At 36.7% G+C, this 23,796-nt stretch overlaps 1 protein-coding gene across 1 annotated transcript in view; it reads right to left on the reverse strand.

Moving 5' to 3' along the window:
- LOC128652320 (septin-4-like) overlaps positions 1-23,796 on the reverse strand; it is a gene marked incomplete at its 5' end in the record, with an annotated part of 120,802 nt that overhangs the window by 56,430 nt on the left and 40,576 nt on the right. The window contains one exon of the mRNA XM_053705256.1: positions 5,232-5,366. Coding sequence (XP_053561231.1) covers positions 5,232-5,366 — 135 coding nt within the window. The remainder of the gene's footprint in view (positions 1-5,231; positions 5,367-23,796) is intronic.

Genomic DNA, 23,796 nt, shown 5'->3' on the forward strand with positions numbered 1-23,796 from the left:
TTTAATTGCTCTGCTGAAAATTTCCAATTCAACAGTTCCATTTCAAGGGCCTTCAATCCTTTCTCATGGGGGATAGAGGTATAAAGCGCAGACACATCGCACGTTACCCAACAATAATTTTCTTTCCAGTCTAAACCTTCAAATATATTGATGGTTTGTGTGGTGTCCTTGATATATGATTTAGTATTCTTGACTATTGGTTGTAGATAAAAATCAATATATTTAGAAACTTTATCGCTCAGGGAATCAATCCCTGAGATTATAGGTCTCCCAGGTGGCTTATGTATATCTTTATGCACCTTTGGCAGGTGGTAGAATATGGGGATCCCAGGTTCATTTTCCTGTAAGTATCTAAACTCATCATTATCAAGGACTCCTTCTGTTTTTGCTAGCACTAATATTTTGTTAAGCTTATTTTGGTATTGTTTCGTGGGATTCCCATTGATAACTTGGTATGTGTCTATATCTTTTAATAGATTATAAGCTTCAGCTAAATAGTCTTCCCTCTTCTATATAACAATCCCACCCCCCTTATCTGCTGCCCTAAAAATGATATCTTTATTGTCCATCAATTTCTTAAGAGAGTTTCTCTCCTGGGAGGTTAAATTGTCATTATACTTATTAACTAAATTCTTTCTTTTCTTGTGGAATAGATTAAAAACCTCGTCCATAACCATCTTTGTGAAGACTGGAATTTGGTCCCCCTGTGTTCCAACTGGATAAAATGTGGAAGGTCTTTTCAAATTACTATGGTGAATCTTAGATTCTTCCTCATATATGGAAATATTAAACAATTCCTCTATTGTATCAATACTCTCATTAACATCCTGGCTATCAACACCCATATCTTCTAGGGATTTTAGAATGGTTAAAGTTTCTATATCTTTCCCTTCCAAGTGATCTTTATTAACCGCTGATTTTAAATTGCATTCTTTTTTGGCATAAAATCTTTTTAAGACTAGCTTTCTAACAAATTTCTGGATGTCGATGAAAACTTCAAAATCATTCGGTAGTGTTTTGGGTGAAAAGTTGAGACCTTTATTAATATAAAAAAATCTGACATTTTTTAGATATTCTTAAGGTTCCTTTAATAATTCTTGTTTATATAATAATTATTTCCTCCTCATTTCCCTTCCATTTTAAACAACTTCTAAATAAATTTTAAACAACCTTTAATAATTGTATAGAATTAATTTTTTCATATGATGTTTTGAATTTAGTCCAAAAAGGATGATACCTAAATAGAGATGACAGTGTACATACTATCAAATTTTCTAAACACATTTTTGTAGATCCATCCCTCTATACTCCAGATCAACTTGGATACTTAGGATTAAATCACTCTTTTTTAGTAGGAAAGGTATACATATATATACATAGAGAATAAAAATGTGATTTCCAGATTGTGAATGCTCATCATATATAGAGATGAATCTTGCTTGAGCTGCAAGGATATGCGCATATATATATCTTGTTTTAATTTTTAATTATATTTGCTTCATCAAATTAAACCTAGTTGTAGGATTAGAGTATTGTTGTTACATTTGTTGTGTTAATTATTTGTTTTTTGGGATTGCAACATATATTAATTTTGGATGTATATTGTTTAGTTTGCAGGGTTTTTTAGTATATGCATTAACACACGTTGTATCAACTTTTAATATATTTTTTGCTTTATTAAATTTTACCTAGTGGTAGGAGTTTTGTATTTTTGTATTATCGTTATAATTTTTTGTGCAAAATAATTGTCCCTTGTCTTTTGCTTTTATTAACTATAGATGTGTTGTAATTAACTGTACACATTATTTGTTATGTGCAAAAGGAACGTAGCATTTTATAACTTGGTCTCTAGGACCCAGTGAGCATTTCTTACCCATATTACACAGAGGAAATTTCAACCAATAGGATTTACTATGAGGGTTTTTATTGGGATGGATATTGAATCCACTCAGCATTAGACTCTTCATCCTCTTGAGAAAGTCTGCACGATAGCAGAAGAAACGCGTAGAGGCACCACAGGACTGAATTTTGGATCTGCAGAGGAGCCGTAGTTCTAAGAATAGAACACTCTGCTTTTTGGACTCTCAGGGCTACCGTAGCCCCATCAACAAGGATTTCCCTTACACTGAAAGTTCCGGTGGACATTAGAAGGGAGCGGACATTGTAAGGCTGTGAAAACAGACCGGAGCAGCTGAGTATTTGGATTAATTACCTTGAAGGAGAAAACTGTTTTATACCTGCTTTATTATTAATAAACATTGTAAGTGCATTTTTTTAAGAGCAGCAGTGTCTGTGTTATTTATTGCACTTGAGTCTCTCTTTGCGCTTTTTTCTTTCAGAATTCAAGTTTTTTGCCATAAATATAATTTAAATTAAACTAAATAATATTCCTATAATTAAATAAATTAATCCTATTTAAAACTAAATACCTATCAAATAAACCCTAATATAGTTTTTATATATATATATATATATATATATATATATATATATATATATATAATAGTTATATTGTAGCTATTTTAGGATTTATATTTATTTTACAGGCAACTTTGTATTTATTTTAACTAGGTACAATAGCTATTAAATAGTTAATAACTAGTTTTAACTAGCTACCTAGTTAAAATAAGTATAAAATTACCTGTAAAATAAATCCTAACCGAATTACCTGTAAAATAAATCCTGATCGGAACAGCCAATAGAATGCAAGTTCAATACGATTGGCTGATTGGATCAGCCAATCAGATTAAACTTCAATCTGATTGGCTGATTGCATCAGCCAATCAGATTTTTTCTACCTTAATTCCGATTTGCTGATAGAATTCTATCAGCCAATCGGAATTGAAGGGACGCCATCTTGGATGACGTCCCTTAAAGGAACCTTCATTCGTCGTTAGTCCGTCCGTAGAAGAGGATGGCTCCGCATCGGCTCCTTTGAAGATGGCTCCCCTCCACTCCGGATGGATGAAGATTGAAGACGCCGCATGGATAAACACTTCTACCGGATGGAGGACCTCTTCTTGCCCCGCTTGGATGAAGACTTCTACCGGATCAAGGACCTCCTCTGCACACCTTGGATGAAGAATTTGGCTCAAGGAAAGACGACTCAAGGTAGGATGATCTTCAGGGGGTTAGCGATAGGTTTTTTAAGGGGGGTTTGGGTGGGTTAGAGTAGGGGTATGTGGGTGGTGGGTTTTAATGTTGGAGGGGGGTATTGTATTTTATTTTCAGGTAAAAGAGCTGATTACTTTGGGGCAAGGCCCCGCAAAAAGCCCTTTTAAGGGCTGGTAAAAGAGCTGATTACTTTTGTATTTTAGAATAGGGTAGGGATTTTTTTATTTTGGGGGGCTTTTTATTTTATTAGGGGGCTTAGATTAGATGTAATTAGTTTAAACTGCTTGTAATTCTTTTTTATTTTTTGCAATTTAGTGTTTGTTTGTTTTTTGTATTATAGAATAGTTTATTTTATTGTATTTTATTTTAGGTAATTGTAGGTAATTTATTTAATTAATTTAATGATAGTGTAGTGCTAGGTTTAATTGTAACTTAGGTTAGGATTTATTTTACAGGTAATTTTTTACTTATTTTAACTAGGTAGCTATTAAATAGTTATTAACTATTTAATAGCTATTGTACCTAGTTAAAATAAATACAAAGTTGCCTGTAAAATAAATATAAATCCTAAAATAGCTACAATTAACTATTAGTTTTATTGTAGCTATATTAGGGTTTATTTGATAGGTAAGTATTTAGTTTTAAATAGGATTAATTTATTTAATTATAGGAATATTATTTAGTTTAATTTAAATTATATTTATGTTAGGGGGTGTTAGGGTTAGACCTAGGTTTAGGGGTTAATAACTTTATTATAGTGGCGGCAACGGTGTGGGCGGGAGATTAGGGGTTAATAATTGTAGATAGGTGGCGGCGATGTTAGGTAGGGCAGATTAGGGGTTAATACTATTTATTCTAGTGTTTGACAGGTGGGAGTGCGGCGGTTTAGGGGTTAATACATTTATAATAGTGGCGGCGAGGTCTGGTCAGCAGATTAGGGGTTAATAAGTGTAGTTAGGTAGCGGTGACATTGGGGGGGCAGATTAGGGGTTAATAAATATAATATAGGGGTCGGCGATGTTAGGGGCAGCAGGATGTAGGTGGCGGCGGTGTCCGGTCGGCAGATTAGGGGTTAAAAAAATTATTAAAGTGGCGGCGATGTGGGGTGGCCTCGGTTTAGGGGTACATAGGTAGTTTATGGGTGTTAGTGTACAGTAGTTAAGAGCTTTATATTCCGGCGTTAGCCCATAAAGCTCTTAACTACTGACTTTTTTTGTCGGTATGAGTCTTGTCGGTAGAGGCTCTACCGCTCACTTCTCCCAAGACTCCAAATACCAGCGTTAGGCAGATCCCATTGAAAAGATAGGATACGCAATTGGCGTAAGGGGATCTGCGGTAGCTTGGAATCGCGGTAGGGAAGTGAGCAGTAGACCCTTTCCTGCCTGACTCTAAGTACCAGCGGGCGGTAAAAAGCAGCGTTAGGACCCCTTAACGCTGCTTTTGACGGCTAACGCAGAACTCTAAATCTAGGTGACTGATTGTTAGCAGTTATACAGGTAGCAGCAGGATTTTGCAATACTTTGCTTGTTCATTGGTGTCAATCAGCATTGCTGACTGCTGCTGCTCCTGATTGTGTAACTAGTAAAAAAAAATATACAGTGCCACAAGGGTGCAAGGAGAGAAAAAGAAACAAAAAAACTAAAAATTAAGTGTAGCTGTAACAGAACTTATCTGACTTTCCCCAGTGCTGGTTGCTTATGAGAGGCTTGTTTTCTTCACACGTGAACACTCATGTTCCTTCAAAGGATCACCAGTTCAAGAGAGGGAGGGAAATAATCCATGCTGGGAAATAGAGTCCAGAACTGCAGTTTCCCAATACTGAGAAGCATAGGGTGAACTAAAAATTCCAGAATGCTTTGAAACTCCCAGAATACTGTGCTTCTTCCTCTAACACTGAACTACATTGAAAGAATTAAAAGACAAAAAAATGGACATTCTATTGTCTTTTTTTCCGCAGTTTTACTCCAGATGGGGAGGAAAATTCAAGAGGGGGGCAAATGCCCCTCTTGTCCCCACTCCCCTCTGGATGCCCGTGTGGGCTAAACATATCCATTATTATCATCTGCACATCTGTGGGAAATATATGCATACATGGAATACAATATGCTCATACATACCCATGTCCTAGAGGAGACAGAAAGTAAAGACAGCAGTGAACTCGTGTGTCTTGGAGGTTTCTCCGGTTTAAGCCACTCTCATCTCGGAAGTACTGTTCAAATTGTTGATCAATATAGTCAGCTATGGGCTTCCAGCTAAGGAATACAAAAATAGATTTAGCTATACATCAGCATCAAACACTCTGTTATAGTTGGTGCAAGGAAATAAAAAGCACAAGGGATTTTTACCATAGTGAAATATTCTGATTATGCTAGCTTTAGTATAATAATTTTAAATAATTTTATTAAAGACTCAAATACAAATATTTTGGATTTACTTTTACAACTCAAAGGCCGACGTTAAAATCAAGGAATACAACAAGAACAATATTAAAAATACAAACGCAGCAATAACATCAATAAGCAGTATAACCAGGCATTTTTAGTGTAGACCACATATTGAGTGGACAGAGTAGACATGGAACAATCACTAAAGTTTAGGCAACCATAAAGAATCCAGTATGTTGGCAAAACTCCTCTTTGATTTCTGGTGTGAACGAATGAAAAAAATGAGAAAAAAGAAGTGGTAAACTGCTGAAAATAATTCCATGTGTTTGAATAAGAAACATACTAAAGATGTTCTAGAAAGACTTAAACAACAAGGTATGAAATGTGATAGATAATGAAAGAAGCTGGAGAAGAAAGTATTGGTTGTTAAGGAATCTTAGATTCATGATGAGGAAGGATTGGGGTTGTACAATAGAAAACTGTGAAAATCTTTTAAATACAACATAAGAAAAAAAATACATAAAAGGGATGGCTAAAAAACATATGAAGGGAATTAGTCATCTTTTTGTCTTTAATCAAATCTAGATTATACCTTAGAAAGTCAGGACAATCAGAGTTTTATTACAAGACTAGAGATTCATACTTTGCTAGTTATTGCCCCGACATCGCCGTCACTAATAAAAGTTATTAACCCCAATCCGTCCCTCCCTGACATCGCCGACACTAATAAAAGTTATTAACCCCTAATCCGCTGCTCCCCGACATTGCCAACACTAATAAAACGTATTAACCCCTAATCCGCCGCCCCCGACATCGCAGACAACTAAATAAACCTATTAACCCCTAAACCTCCAGCCCCCAACATCATAACTACTAAACTAAACCTATTAACCTCTAAACCGCTGGCACCCCACATTGCAAAACACTAAATAAAACTATTAACCCCTAATCCTAACACCCCCTAACTTTAAATTGAAATACCAATATAACAATTCAAACTTACCTGTGAAAGTTTAAACTATATATAAACCTAACATAACTATTCTAATAAAATTAAAAAAACTAAATTTAAAAAAACCTAACACAACGAAAAAAAAATTTCAAATCTAAGATTACACAAAATAATAAACACTAAATTATGAAAAATAAAAAAACTCTAAGATTACAAAACATAATAAACGAAATTATCAAACGTAAAAACAATTACACCTAATCTAATAGCCCTATAAAAAATAAAAAGCCCCACCAAAATAAAAACACCCCCTAACCTACAATAAACTACCAATAGCCCTTAAAAGGGCCTTTTGTAGGGCATTTCCCTAAATTATAGAAAAGAAGAACAAAGGAGTGCCTCATGTGTAGATCCACCAAACAGATATAGGAAAAAGCAATACAAAGTTAGCCAAATGTGTACACACATGTGCTGGTAGAAACAGGCCGATATACTTTGGGGCGTATCAGCTCACCCAATACAGAGTATTCTGAAATACAAGGAAAGCACTACATGTGCAGATCTACAAGTGCAATATAGCAATAGTGTGAAAAAGTCAACCTGTGCAAAATAGCAATAGTGTGAAAAAGACCAAATGGGTACTCACATTTCAAACAAGCACCCTTATGTGCTAGTAGAAGCAGACTGATATATTGTAAATGGTGTATCAGCTCAGCAACTCCAGGCTCATCCAGAAAAGCAGGACTCCAAGCAGGACCAGATCAATGAGTATATTTGTGACCAAACACATTTGAATGGGCAAAATAATAAAGGTTATTCCACTATACTTATAAATAAAAAAAAGCTTTGTGTTTATTAAAAAACAATATAGTTAAAACAAGTAGTGGACTATGGGGTATCAAAGTATCCCCTTAGTTTACAACGCGTTTCTCAGCCCCAAACTGTCTGCTTCATCAGGCATAAAATCACCTTCTAACTGTCCTGCTATTTAAATCTTTATTGCACCAATCAAAAGCTGTTTGGTAAGTCAATGGGCGTGTATACCAGACTAATATGTGTAGAGCTAAATATACACAAAAAAATGTCATGATAGATGTTCAAATACACATTTGAATTAGTCAAACTTATATTAAATGTCACATCACAACACTTAACAACACTTAAAGGGACAGTCTAATCAAAATTAAACTTTCATGATTCATATCGGGCATGCAGTTGTAAACAACTTTAAAATTTACTTTTATCATTAAATTTGCTTTGTTTACTTGGTGGTATTTTTGAAAAGCTAAACCTAGGTAGCCTAAAACTGATTTCTAAACCGCTGAAAACCGCCTCCTAGCTCAGAGCATTTTGAAAGTTTTTTGCAGTTAGACAGTGTTAGTTCATGTGTGTCATATAGATAACATTGTGCTCACTCCCGTGGAGTTATTTAGGAGTCTGCACTGGTTGGCTGATCTGCATGTCTGTCAAAAGCACTGAGGCAAGGGGGCAGTCTGCAGAGGCTTAGATACAAGGTAATCACAGAGGTAAAAAGTATATTAATATAAACGTGTTGGTTATGCAAAACTGAGGAATGGGTAATAAAGGGATTGTCTATCTTTTTAAACAATACAAATTCTGGTGTAGACTGTCCCTTTAAACCTCTATGCAAACGTAATTCAGTTTGTTATTATTTGTTGTCATTTCTTTTACGTTCCCAATAATCATATAAACCGTTATTCCCCTCTTTCTGCATATATATGTTTTATATTAATAGGAATTGGTATCCTACCTTAATAGATCCGACATTGATGACAGCTTAATTTTCACATTACATCTTACAATGAGATCGGTTAAAACATGCATCTTATTACCATGTATTTGACTTCCATGTCTGGCAATAATACGCCCAACTTATCCTCAAAGGCATAGCTTAACTATGTGATAGCTAACTGACCTATCACAGCTATCTCTATATTTCGTCATTATACCACATGACCGCTACTCACCCAATTACGCAACGATAGTGGCCTATTGTTTGTACTAAATCTAACTATGGTCATGTCTCAATATGCTACAAAGTGCGATCCATGACCCTCCTGCAATTATAGCACTACAGATCACCTATGAGATTTATAAAATAAGAAATACAATGTTTTGCAATAGAAATAAGTGCTAAAAAAAATTGTTTATATGTGTAAAATGTGTACACGGAGTGCTCAAAAAATATATGTGTGCATATGAATTACTCCTCTTAGATATATATGATTCCTGAAAATACTCTAACTTACCTAATGTATAGACTCTTCTAGGGAAAGTAAATTAATAAAAAATATGCTCTAGCTTACCTAATAATGTATAAAATATATAAGCAAAAAAATCAAAAATAAAACTAAATATCTTAAGTGATAACATATGACTAAAGTTAACCTAAGTGATAAAGCCCTACTGAGTGTTAAAAAGATATTGTAAGAAAATGTACTAGCATACTGCCCATTTTCTAAATGTCGGATGCATGTTACAATCCCACTTGTAATAGAATGTAACTATATAGTGGCATATTTATTAAAGGGACTTGAAGCCCAAAAAATTTATTTCATGATTCAGATAGAGAATACAATTTTAAACAACTTTCCAATTTACTTCTATTATTTAATTTGCTTCCTTCTCTTTTTATCCTTTTCTGAAAGCTTTATCTAGGAAAGCTCAGGAGCAGCAGAGAACTTAGGTTCTAGCTGTTGATTGGTAGCTGTATATATATATATATATATATATATATATCTCGATTGTGATTGGCTCACCCATGAGTTCAATTAGAAACCATTAGTGGATTGCTGCTACTTCAACAAATGATACCAAGAGAATGAAACACATTAGATAAAAGAGGTAAATAAGAAAGTTGTTTAAAACTGTACTCTCTATCTGAATCATGAAAGAAAAAAATTGGGTTTAATGTCCCTTTAGGCTCGGGTTGATTGACACCCCTGCTAGCGGCCGATTGGCCACAAATCTGCAGGGGGCGGCATTGTACCAGCAGTTCACAAGTAAAATGATAAATGCCGAGAGCGTATGCTGTCGGCATTTATCGATGTGCAGCGGACATGATCTGAAATATCGGATCATGTCCGCTCGCAAAATGATAATTCAGCCCCATAGTATCAATAGTGAATATGATATATACAAATAATCTAAAAATAACTAAAGTAACCTATGTGAATATGAAATCATCTAAATATTACTAAAGTGACCTGTGTCAATATGAACGTAAAGGGGATACTAATGTGCTGTATTAATGTGTATTATGTATTTACACATATGGCATCTCTTTTTGTTACACCTGAAGACTCCACTTTTGCTTCTATTGGTAACCACAATATTTTTATTACGTATATTGTTCTCTTTGGATATTACTACTTTACTTGGAGCTAATTTCTGCGTAAGAGTCGGTGCTCTCCGGAATACTAGTCTAGGCTTCTTTTCCAAGATATTTTTCAAATATGGAACCTTTTCGGACTATTGGCCAATATTTGTTAATAATCTGCTTAATTAGTTTGTGTTCTGAGTTGTACTGTGTGATGAATGCTGGATTATTTGGATGATTTTCATTCTTTGATTTGTCCTTTCCCATAGCTTTAGGTATCAGGATGTCAGCCCTATTTACCTTCCTCGCTCTGAAATTATCATTAATTAGCTGGAGGGGGTATCCTTTTTCTTTAAATCTCTTGATCAGGATGTCTGATTGAGTATCATAGAGCTCCAAAGTGCTACAGTTCCTCCTAATATGTCTGAACTGACTATAGGGAATGTTTGTCTTCCAGCTATTGAGATGGTTACTGGAAAAGTGAAGGAAGTTGTTGCTGTCCACTTCTTTAAAATAGGTGGAAGACAAAACATTACCCTCATCAGTCCACTCCAAAACTGCATCCAAATATTATATTTTATTAGATTGTAAATTATTAGGGAAATATATGCCCATTAGGTTAGAGTTTAAGCTGTTTACAAACAGGGTCACATCCTCGACCGACCCATTCCATATGAAGGTAAGATCATCTATGTAACAGCCATAGAATACCAGATTTGCCCTCCAGTAGGAGTTGTAGATGTATTTCTCCTCAAATATGCCCATAAAAAGATTGGCAAAACTGGTGGTGAATATGGTACTGTCAGGGTGCCAGGAATCAGACTGAGACGAGAAGTGCAAAAATAATCACACCTTTATTAATAGCAAAAAATAATAAAAAGTCCACAAGTCAAATAACAAGTCAGGAGTCAAAACCACAGCTGGTAGTCAGACGAGCCGAGTCAGGAACCAAAGCAAATAGTCAGACGAGCCGGAATCAGGAACAAGGAAAACAGCAGAGTCAGGAACAAGCCAGTGATCAGGAACCAGGAAGGACATCAGGCAGCCAGGTAATACACAGGAACTCTCACAAACAGGTCTGAGACAACGCAAAGGCAAAGCATACTGAACAGAGGCCCTTTAAATAATAAGTGATGACATCACAATTCTGAGACTGCATCCTGTCTCACACGGATGATGCACACCAGTCTGGCCATAAAAGGGAGTGCAGGAAATGAGCAGCATCCCCCACAATGCACCAAGTCAGCAAGAGAGGTGAGTACATGGCAAACAAAACAGGGAAAAAACCCTGACAGGTACACATGGCCGTTCCTGTAGTTTGCAAGTAAAAGTCATCTAAATATTGAAAGTAATTATGGGACAAAATATATTTAATAATTTCCAATATAAACTCCTGTTGCAATAGGGGCAAATTGATATCATTTTCCAAAAATATGCTGACAGCATCTAAACCCAAACTATGATCTATATTGTAATACAGGGAACCCACATCATAAGTTAGCCAGAGATATTTATTCTCCTTTTTATAGGGCATTCATTTATTCAAAAGGTCAGTGGTATCCCTAATATATGACGGTAGTTGAATTACGTATTTTTGTAGATAAAAGTCAATGTATTCTGACAGATGATCTGTTGCTATTTATCCCTGCGATTATGGGTCTTCCCGATGGTTTATTATGGTGCTTATGGATTTTGGGAAGATGATATTAGAAGTCGATACTAGGGTGGTCTGGTAATAAGTATTGATTCTCTTTTTTGTTGAGGATACCTTTTGCAAAGCCCTCTAAGATCATATTTTTTAGACTTTTACTATATTCTATAGTGGGATATCCTTGCAATTTTTTGTAATAGTTGGTGTGAAATAAAATGCATTTTGCTTCAGATACATAGATCCTGTAGGACTATCCCCCCTCCCTTATGTGCTTGGCAGATTACTAAGTTCTGATCATTCATTAATTTCTCAAGGGCCTGTTGTTCATTTGGCCATATTTTTTATGGGTATTCTTAGATTTATCCTGTTTATTAAAAGCTTTTGTTAGATCTTCCAACACTAGTTGTTGGGAAAGGTCAACAAACGACCCTGCAACTCTCGGCGGATTGAAGGAATAGGCAGGTGCCAATGGAGTATGTGCTATCTGTTCAAAGAGGTTACTGGACTGATCAGTAACCTCGGTATATACCAATTGTCCCAAATTTCTGGGCTCCATTGAATCAGTTAATAAAGGGGTACCGTCTAATTTTTTGTTTTTTTAGTTGTTTAACTCCAAAATACCTCTGTAGTGATAATTTTCTAGTATAAATATTGATATCTACATAGATGTTAAAAATGTTGGGTTGATTGGGAGGGCAGTATGATAAACCTCTACCTAGGATTCTAATTTCATCATTCGATAATATGTGTGAAGATAAGTTAAAAATTCCCTCTTTGAGTTTCTGTAATTTTGTTTCTTTGAGGGTTTTCCCTCTCCCTCTCCTTCCTCGCTTGGGAATGATTTTTTTTTGTTGTTGTTTTGGGCCGGCCTGTTTCTGTTCCACAATGGAGCCAGAGGCCTGTCTCCTAAAAAATGATTCCCAGTTGAGGTGGATGGTCTTTCCTCTTTTAAACCTCGTGGTTAATGAGCTATCTCTGTAGGTTCCCCATTATTAATGTTACCAATCATGGGCTCATATTGATTTTGAAGGGCAATTTCATGATTAATAGATTGATTATAAGTGTAATTCCAATTAGGAGCATCATTTTGTCTATGATGTGTTGGAGTCCAATGGTCATGAGACTGATTTGATACATGATACTGTCTGTTGTAACTAGGATTTCTGTCCTCATCATATTGTTTGACCGGCTGCGTCCAATTGGAATGGTGTCTGTTTTGTGTTCTATTATTATAGGTGTAATTACCAGGATTTTCTCTAGATCTCCAATTCTGATTTGCTGGATTATAGTTATCACCCCTATACTTATCATATGAACTCTGTGGACATTGGCCATTCCTAGATTGGTATTCATTCCTATGTTTTTTTACAGGGTAATTGCTGTTGCTTCTCCCATTAAAGTGTGACTTATTTTTATTCTTGTTCTTATTGTTCTGAACTAATGTCCAATTTTTATCTGAAATTTCAGTGACATTTGTTACTGGTTTCTTATTGTATGTATATACAATTCCTTTAACATAATCTTCCTCGTCTCTAGCCAGTTTCAAGGTTTTCCTCTCTATCAGCTCTTTCTGAAAATTATCTGAGGCTTTAATAGTTTCATTATTTAATCTTAGATATTCTGAGTGCTCCTTAAAATTGTCTAGTTCTTTCTGGATAGTTTCAATCTCTTTGGTCGTTTCATCAACCAAATGTTGCCTATGAGTTATAAGCAAATGTATCAGTTTGAAGGAACACTCATCTAATATATAAAACCATTACTCTATTAAAGAGTCATTGTTTTTAAAAGAGCAGTTTTTGAACACCCTCAATCCTCTTGGGATCTGCTTTTACTCTTTATATTTTCCGAGGGTGTCCAAATCCCACCAATGTCTGTTTTCTGTCTTTAAAAGCTCCTCTATTGACATCCCTCCTGGAGTGGACTGACGAGGGAAATGTTTTGTCTTCCACCTATTTTAAAGAAGCGGACAGCAACAACTTCCTTCACTTTTCCAGTAACCATCTCAATAGCTGGAAGACAAACATTCCCTATAGTCAGTTCAGACATATTAGGAGAAACTGTAGCACTTTGGAGATCTATGATACTCAATCAGACATCCTGATCAAGAGATTTAAAGAAAAAGGATACCCCTCAAGCTAATTAATAATAGTTATTTCAGAGCAAGGAAGGTAAATAGGGCTGACATCCTGGTACCTAAAGCTTTGGGAAAGGACAAATCAAAGAATGATAATCATCCAAATAATCCAGCATTCATCACACAGTACAACTCAGAACACAAACTAATTAGGAAGATTATTAACAAATATTGGCCAATAATCCAAAAGGATCCATATTTGAAAAATATCTTGGAAAAGAAGCCTAGATTAGTATTCCGGAGAGCACCGACTCTCAAGCAGAAATTAGCTCCAAATAAAGTAGTAATAACCAAAGAGAACAATATACATAATAAAAATCTCGTGGTTACCAATAGAAGCAAAAGTGGAGTCTTCAGGTGTAACAAAAAGAGATGCCATATATGTAATTACATAATACATGGTAGCAAACAAAACAGTGACATGTCATGTTACAGGAGAAATTGTGACCATTAAGAGCTTTATCAATAGTGGCAGCGATTATGTGATTTACGTCTTGACCTGCAAGTGTGGCCTACAATATTTGGGCCGCACTTGCAGAAAAATTTGTACTAGATGGAGCAAAGATTGGAGGAATATTAGATATTGCTCCATAAAACACAGTGTCTCAAGACACAGTACAGTCCAACATAATGGTGATCATCATACCTTCAAAATAACTCCCCTAGAACATATAGCTGGATCTGTGGGTCGCAACAGATATACTCAGTTACGCCAGAGGGAAACATATTGGATTCATCGTTTCCAGTTTTTATTTCTCTCTGGCCTAAATGAGATGTTGGATTTAGCAGCTTTTTATACCTTTCAGACATTAATACAGCACATTAGTATCCCCTTTGAGTTCATATTCACACAAGTCACTTTAGTAATATTTAGATGATTTCATATTCACATAGGTTACTTTAGTTATTTTTAGATGATTTGTATATATCATATTCACTATTGACACTATATAGTTACATTCTATCACAAGTGGGATTGTAACATGCATCCGACATTTAGAAAATGGGCTGTATGCTAGTACATTTTCTTACAATATTTTTAACACCCAGTAGGGCTTTATCACTTAGGTTAACTTAAGATATTTAGTTTTATTTTTGAATTTTTTGCTTATATATTTTATACATTATTAGGTAAGCTAGAACATATTTTCTAGTAATTTACTTTCCCTAGAAGAGTCTATGGCCTCTAGTTATCAAGCACCGTACGTACCTGCCTTCGTCGGCCTAAGCTCGCCTCACATCACCGCCGCGGACCTGAATACGTTCGCCAAAGTTATCAATAAAGCTGTCAAAAAGCCACGCACCAAGAACGGGGCGATGAGCAGCGGACTGTGATAGTTATCACTCATCTGATCTCGCTACTCTTCGGCTTTTCTACAGCTTTATTGATAAGCTGTCACTAAGCACCCACACTATACTATACTGTTCTACCCCCTATACCGCCGCCCCCGGAGCCCTCCCCCACTAAATAAAGTTATTAACCCCTAAACCGCTGCTCCTAGACCCTGCCGCAACTATAATAAATATATTAACCCCTAACCCACCGCTCCCGGACCCCGCCGCAACTATAATAAATGTATTAACCCCTAAACCGCCGCTCCCGGACCCCTCCGCCACCTACATAATACCTATTAACCCCTATCCTGCCCCCCTATACTGCTGCCACCTATAATAAATTTATTAACCCCTATCTTGCCGATCCCATACCCCGCCGCAACTAAATAAATTGTTTAACCCCTAAACCACCACTCCCGGACCCCGCCACCACCTATATATAGCTTATTAACCCCTAATCTGCCCCCCTACACCATCGCCACCTATAATAAATTTATTAACCCCTATCCTGCCCCCCCATACCGCCGCCATCTATATTAAACTAATTAACCCCTAAACCTAAGTCTAACACTAACCCTAACACCCCCCTAACTTCAATATTATTTTAATAAATCTAAATAAAAATGACTCTTATTAACTAAATTAATCCTATTTAAAACTAAATACTTACTTATAAAATAAAACATAATATAGCTACAATATAACTAATAATTATATTGTAGCTATTTCAGGATTTATTCTTATTTTACAGGCAAATTTAAATTTATTTTAACTAGGTACAATAGCTATTAAATAGTTATTAACTATTTAATAACTACCTAGATAAAATAAAAACAAATTTTCCTGTAAAATAAAAACTAACCTAAGTTACAATTACACCTAACACTACACTATCATTAAATAAATTATTCCTATTTAAAACTAAATACTTACCTGTGAAATAAACCCTAAGGGCTAGATTTAGAGTTTGGCGGTAGCCATCAAAACCAGCGTTAGAGGCTCCTAACGCTGGTTTTAGGCTACCTCCGGTATTTGGAGTCAGTCAGGAAAGGGTCTAACGCTCACTTTCCAGCCGCGACTTTTCCATACCGCAGATCCCCTTACGTCAATTGCGTATCCTATCTTTTCAATGGGATCTTTCTAAATCCGGTATTTAGAGTCGTGTCTGAAGTGAGCGTTAGAAATCTAACGACAAAACTCCAGCCGCAGAAAAAAGTCAGTAGTTAAGAGCTTTCTTGGCTAACGCCGGTTTATAAAACTCTTAACTACTGTGCTCTAAAGTACACTAACACCCATAAACTACCTATGTACCCCTAAACCGAGGTCCCCCCACATCGCCGCCACTCGATTAAGTTTTTTTAACCCCTAATCGGCCGACCGCCACCTACGTTATACTTATGTACCCCTAATCTGCTGCCCCTAACACCGCCGACCCCTATATTATATTTATTAACCCCTAATCTGCCCCCCTCAACGTCGCCTCCACCTGCCTACACTTATTAACCCCTAATCTGCCGAGCGGATCTCACCGCTACTATAATAAAGTTATTAACCCCTAATCCGCCTCACTCCCGCATCAATAACCCTATAATATATAGTATTAACCCCTAATCTGCCTTCCCTAACATCGCCGACACCTAACTTCAATTATTAACCCCTAATCTGCCGACCTAATCTCGCCGCTACTGTAATAAATGTATTAACCCCTAAAGCTAAGTCTAACCCTAACACTAACACCCCCCTAAATTAAATATAATTTAAATCTAACGAAATAAATTAACTCTTATTAAATAAATTATTCCTATTTAAAGCTAAATACTTACCTGTAAAATAAATCCTAATATAGCTACAATATAAATTATAATTATATTATAGCTATTTTAGGATTTATATTTATTTTACAGGTAACTTTGTATTTATTTTAACCAGGTACAATAGCTATTAAATAGTTAAGAACTATTTAATAGCTAAAATAGTTAAAATAATTAAAAAATTACCTGTAAAATAAATCCTAACCTAAGTTACAATTAAACCTAACACTACACTATCAATAAATTAATTAAATAAAATACCTACAATTACCTACAATTAAACCTAACACTACACTATCAATAAATTAATTAAATACAATTCCTACAAATAAATACAATTAAATAAACTAACTAAAGTACAAAAAATAAAAAAGAACTAAGTTACAAAAAATAAAAAAATATTTACAAACAGAAGAAAAAAATTACAACAATTTTAAACTAATTACACCTACTCTAAGCCCCCTAATAAAATAACAAAGACCCCCAAAATAAAAAAATGCCCTACCCTATTCTAAATTACAAAAGTTCAAAGCTCTTTTACCTTACCAGCCCTGAACAGGGCCCTTTGCGGGGCATGCCCCAAAGAATTCAGCTCTTTTGCCTGTAAAAAAAAAACATACAATACCCCCCCCAACATTACAACCCACCACCCACATACCCCTAATCTAACCCAAACCCTCCTTAAATAAACCTAACACTAAGCCCCTGAAGATCTTCCTACCTTGTCTTCACCATGCCAGGTATCACCGATCGTTCCAGGCTCCGAAATCTTCATCCAAGCCCAAGCGGGGGCTAGACATCCATCATCCGACGGCTGAAGAAGTCCAGAAGAGGGTCCAAAGTCTTCATCCTATCCGGGAAGAAGAGTAGATCTGGACCGGCAACCATCTTCTTCCAAGCGGCATCTTCTATCTTCATCCGATGAGGACCGGCTCCATCTTGAAGACCTCCACCGCGGACCCATCTTCTTCTTTCGACGACTTCCCGACGAATGACGGTTCCTTTAAGGGACGTCATCCAAGATGGCGTCCCTCAAATTCCGATTGGCTGATAGGATTCTATCAGCCAATCGGAATTAAGGTAGGAAAATTCTGATTGGCTGATTGAATCAGCCAATCAGAATCAAGTTCAATCCGATTGGCTGATCCGATCAGCCAATCAGATTGAGCTCGCATTCTATTGGCTGATCGGAACAGCCAATAGAATGCGAGCTCAATCTGATTGGCTGATTGGATCAGCCAATCGGATTGAACTTGAATCTGATTGGCTGATTCCCTCAGCCAATCAGAATTTTCCTACCTTAATTCCGATTAGCTGATAGAATCCTATCAGCCAATCGGAATTCGAGGGACGCCATCTTGGATGACGTCCCTTAAAGGAACCGTCATTCTTCAGTTGGACGTCATCGGAAGAAGATTGATCTGCGCTGGAGGTCTTCACGATGGAGCCGGTCCTCATCGGATGAAGATAGAAGATGCCGCTTGGATCAAGATGGTTGCCGGTCTGGATCGCCTCTTCTTCCCGGATAGGATGAAGATTTTGGAGCCTCTTCTGGACCTCTTCAGCCGCCGGATGATGGATGTCTAGCCCCCGCTTGGGTTGGATGAAGATTTTGGAGCCAGGACCGATCGGTGTGATACCCGGCGAGGTGAAGATAAGGTAGGAAGATCTTCAGGGGCTTAGTGTTAGGTTTATTTAAGGGGGGTTTGGGTTAGATTAGGGGTATGTGGGTGGTGGGTTGTAATGTTGGGGGGGGGGGTATTGTATGTGTTTTTTTACAGGCAAAAGAGCTGAATTCTTTGGGGCATGCCCCGCAAAGGGCCCTGTTCAGGGCTGGTAAGGTAAAAGAGCTTTGAACTTTTGTAATTTAGAATAGGGTAGGGCATTTTTTTATTTTGGGGGTCTTTGTTATTTTATTAGGGGGCTTAGAGTAGGTGTAATTAGTTTAAAATTGTAGTAATTTTTCTCTAATGTTTGTAAATATTTTTTATTTTTTGTTACTTAGTTCTTTTTTATTTTTTGTACTTTAGTTAGTTTATTTAATTGTATTTATTTGTAGGAATTGTATTTAATTAATTTATTGATAGTGTAGTGTTAGGTTTAATTGTAGATAATTGTAGGTATTTTATTTAATTAATTTATTGATAGTGTAGTGTTAGGTTTAATTGTAACTTAGGTTAGGATTTATTTTATAGGTAATTTTGTAATTATTTTAACTATTTTAGCTATTAAATAGTTCTTAACTATTTAATAGCTATTGTACCTGGTTAAAATAAATACAAAGTTACCTGTAAAATAAATATAAATCCTAAAATAGCTATAATATAATTATAATTTATATTGTAGCTATATTAGGGTTTATTTTACAGGTAAGTATTTAGCTTTAAATAGGAATAATTTATTTAATAAGAGTTAATTTATTTCGTTAGATTTAAATTATATTTAATTTAGGGGGGTGTTAGGGTTAAAGTTAGACTTAGCTTTAGGGGTTAATAAATTTATTAGAGTAGCGGTGAGCTCCTGTCGGCAGATTAGGGGTTAATACTTGAAGTTAGGTGTCGGCAATGTTAGGGAGGGCAGATTAGGGGTTAATAATATTTATTATAGGGTTATTGTGGCGGGAGTGAGGCGGATTAGGGGTTAATACATTTATTATAGTAGCGCTCAGGTCCGGTCGGTAGATTAGGGGTTAAAAAGTGTAGTTAGGTGGAGGCGACGTTGGGGGCGGCAGATTAGGGGTTAATAAATATAATATAGGGGTCGGCGGTGTTAGGGGCAGCAGATTAGGGGTACATAGGGATAATGTAGGTGGCGGGGGTGTACAGAGCGGCAGATTAGGGGTTAAAAATAATATGCAGGGGTCAGCGATAGCGGGGGCGGCAGATTAGGGGTTAATAAGTGTAAGGTTAGGGGTGTTTAGACTCGGGGTACATGTTAGAGTGTTAGGTGCAGACGTAGGAAGTGTTTCCCCATAGGAAACAATGGGGCTGCGTTAGGAGCTGAACGCGGCTTTTTTGCAGGTGTTAGGTTTTTTTTCAGCTCAAACAGCCCCATTGTTTTCTATGGGGAAATCGTGCACGATCACGTTTTTGAAGCTGGCCGCGTCCGTAAGCAACTCTGGTATCGAGAGTTGCAGTGGCGGTAAATATGCCTGTACGCTTCCTTTTTGGAGCCTAACGCAGCCATTCTGTGAACTCTCAATACCAGAGGTATTTAAAAGGTGCGGCCAGAAAAAAGCCAGCGTTAGCTACGCGGGTCGTTACCGACAAAACTCTAAATCTAGGCGTAAGATAGCTATAATGTAATTAATAATTACATTGTAGCTATTTTAGGATTTATATTTATTTTACAGGTAACTTTGTATTTATTTTAACTAGGTACAATAGTTATTAAATAGTTATTAACTATTTAATAACTACCTAGCTAAAAGAAATACAAAATTACCTGTAAAATAAATGCTAACCTAAGTTAATTAAACCTAACACTACACTATCATTAAATTAATTAAATAAATTACTAGCCAATACCTACAATTAAATACAATTAAATAAACTAAACTAAATTACAAACAACAAACAAACACTAAATTACAGAAAATAAAAAAATATTAAAAGTATTTTAAACTAATTACACCTAATCTAAGCCACCTAATAAAATAAAAAAATAAAAAATAATAAAAGTCCCTACCCTATTCTACATTAAAAAGTAATCAGCTCTTTTACCAGCCCTTAAAAGGGCTTTTTGCGGGTCATGCCCCAAAGTAATCAGCTCTTTTGCCTGTAAAAAAAATACAACCAGCCCAACATTAAAACCCACCACCCACATACCCCTACTCTAACTCACCCAAACCCCCCTTAAAAAAACCTAACACTAACCCCCTGAAGATCTCCCTACCTTGAGTCGTCTTCACCCAGCCGGGCCGAAGTCTTCATCCGATGGGGCAGAAGAGTACATCCAGACCAGCAGAAGTCTTCATCCTATCCGGGCAGAAGAGGACATCCGGACCGGCAGACATCTTCATCCAAGCGACATCTTCTATCTTTATCCATCCGACGAGGAGCGGCTCCATCTTCAAGACCTCCGGAGCGGAACATCCTTCTCCACCGACGACTACGCGACGAATGAAGGTTCCTTTAAGTGACGTCATCCAAGATGGCGTCCCTCGAATTCCGATTGGCTGATAGGAGTCTGGCGGATCGAAGCTTACATCACTATATTCTACTTTTGCCAGTGTGTAGGGCTTGATAACTTAGGCGAATCAGCCTCGCCACAAATACGCTGCGGAATTCCAGCATATTTGAGGTTGACGGCTTGATAACTAGAGGCCTATACATTAGGTAAGTTAGAGTATTTTTAGGAATCACATATATCTAAGAGGAGTAATTCAAATGCACACATATATTTTTTGAGCACTCCGTGTACACATTTTACACATATAAACAAATTTATTAGCACTTATTAATATTACAAAACATTGTATTTCTTATTTTAAATATCTCATAGATGATCTGTAGCGCTATAATTGCGGGAGGGTCATGGATCGCACTTTGTAGCATATTGAGACGTGACCATAGTTAGAGATTTAGCACACACAAGGCCGCTATTGTTGTGTAATTGTGTAAGTAGCGGTCATGTGGTATAATGACCAAATATAGAGATAGCTGCGATAGGTCAATTAGCTATCACATGGTTCAGCTATGCCTTTGAGGACAGGTTGGCGTATTATTGTCAGACATGGAAGTCAAATACATGGTAATAAGATACATGTAACACCTAACATGTTGAAACTGATCTGATTGTAAGATGTGATCTGAAAATTAAGCTGACATCAATGTAGGATCTATTAAGGTAGGATACTCCTATTAATATAAAACATATATATGCAGAAAGAGGGGAATAACGGTTTATATGATTATTGGGAACGTAAAAGAAATTACAACAAATAATAACAGACTGAATTACGTTTGCATAGGGGTTTAAGTGTTGTTAAGTGTTGTGATGTGACATTTAATATAAGTTTGACTAATTCAAATGTGTATTTGAACATCTATCATGAAGTTTTTTTGTGTATATTTATCTCTATGCATATTAGTCTGGTATATACACCCATTAGGGGCGTGACTTACCAAACAGCTTTTGATTGGTGCAATAAAGATTTAAATAGCAGGACAGTTAGAAGGTGATTTTATGCCTGATGAAACAGATAGTTTGGGGCTGAGAAACACGTTGCAAACTAAGGGCATACTGTGATACCCCATAGTCCACTACTTGTTATTAACTATATTGTTTTTTAATAAACAAAACTTTTTTTATTTATAAGTATAGGGGAATCCAATTTATCATTGTGCCCATTCAAATGTGGTTTGGTCACAAATATACTCATTGATCTGGTTCTGCTTGGAGTCCTGCTTTTCTGGGTGAGCCTGGAGTTGGTGAGCTGATACACCATTCGCAATATATCAGTCTGCTTCTACTAGCACATAAGGGTGCTTGTTTGAAATGTGAGTACCCATTTGGTCTTTTTCACACTATTGCTATTTTGCACAGGTTGATCTGCACATGTAGTGCTTTCCTTGCATTTCAGAATACTCTGTATTGGGTGAGCTGATATGCCCCGAAGTATATCAGACTGTTTCTACCAGCACACTAGGGTACTCTAATTAAATGTACAGGGAGTGCAGAATTATTAGGCAAGTTGTATTTTTGAGGATTAATTTTATTATTGAACAACAACCATGTTCTCAATGAACCCAAAAAACTAATTAATATCAAAGCTGAATAGTTTTGGAAGTAGTTTTTAGTTTGTTTTTAGTTATAGCTATTTTAGGGGGATATCTGTGTGTGCAGGTGACTATTACTGTGCATAATTATTAGGCAACTTAACAAAAAACAAATATATACCCATTTCAATTATTTATTTTTACCAGTGAAACCAATATAACATCTTAACATTCACAAATATACATTTCTGACATTCAAAAACAAAACAAAAACAAATCAGTGACCAATATAGCCACCTTTCTTTGCAAGGACACTCAAAAGCCTGCCATCCATGGATTCTGTCAGTGTTTTGATCTGTTCACCATCAACATTGCGTGCAGCAGCAACCACAGCCTCCCAGACACTGTTCAGAGAGGTGTACTGTTTTCCCTCCTTGTAAATCTCACATTTGATGATGGACCACAGGTTCTCAATGGGGTTCAGATCAGGTGAACAAGGAGGCCATGTGATTAGATTTTCTTCTTTTATACCCTTTCTTGCCAGCCACGCTGTGGAGTACTTGGACGCGTGTGATGGAGCATTGTCCTGCATGAAAATCATGTTTTTCTTGAAGGATGCAGACTTCTTCCTGTACCACTGCTTGAAGAAGGTGTCTTCCAGAAACTGGCAGTAGGACTGGGAGTTGAGCTTGACTCCATCCTCAACCCGAAAAGGCCCCACAAGCTCATCTTTGATGATACCAGCCCAAACCAGTACTCCACCTCCACCTTGCTGGCATCTGAGTCGGACTGGAGCTCTCTGCCCTTTACCAATCCAGCCACGGGCCCATCCATCTGGCCCATCAAGACTCACTCTCATTTCATCAGTCCATAAAACCTTAGAAAAATCAGTCTTGAGATATTTCTTGGCCCAGTCTTGATGTTTCAGCTTGTGTGTCTTGTTCAGTGGTGGTCGTCTTTCAGCCTTTCTTACCTTGGCCATGTCTCTGAGTATTGCACACCTTGTGCTTTTGGGTACTCCAGTGATGTTGCAGCTCTGAAATATGGCCAAACTGGTGGCAAGTGGCATCTTGGCAGCTGCACGCTTGACTTTTCTCAATTCATGGGCAGTTATTTTGCGCCTTGGTTTTTCCACACGCTTCTTGCGACCCTGTTGACTATTTTGAATTAAACGCTTGATTGTTCGATGATCACGCTTCAGAAGCTTTGCAATTTTAAGAGTGCTGCATCCCTCTGCAAGATATCTCACTATTTTTGACTTTTTTGAGCCTGTCAAGTCCTTCTTTTGACCCATTTTGCCAAAGGAAAGGAAGTTGCCTAATAATTATGCACACCTGATATAGGGTGTTGATGTC

Source organism: Bombina bombina, chromosome 3, assembly GCF_027579735.1.
Source record: "Bombina bombina isolate aBomBom1 chromosome 3, aBomBom1.pri, whole genome shotgun sequence".
Classification (NCBI taxonomy): domain Eukaryota; kingdom Metazoa; phylum Chordata; class Amphibia; order Anura; family Bombinatoridae; genus Bombina; species Bombina bombina.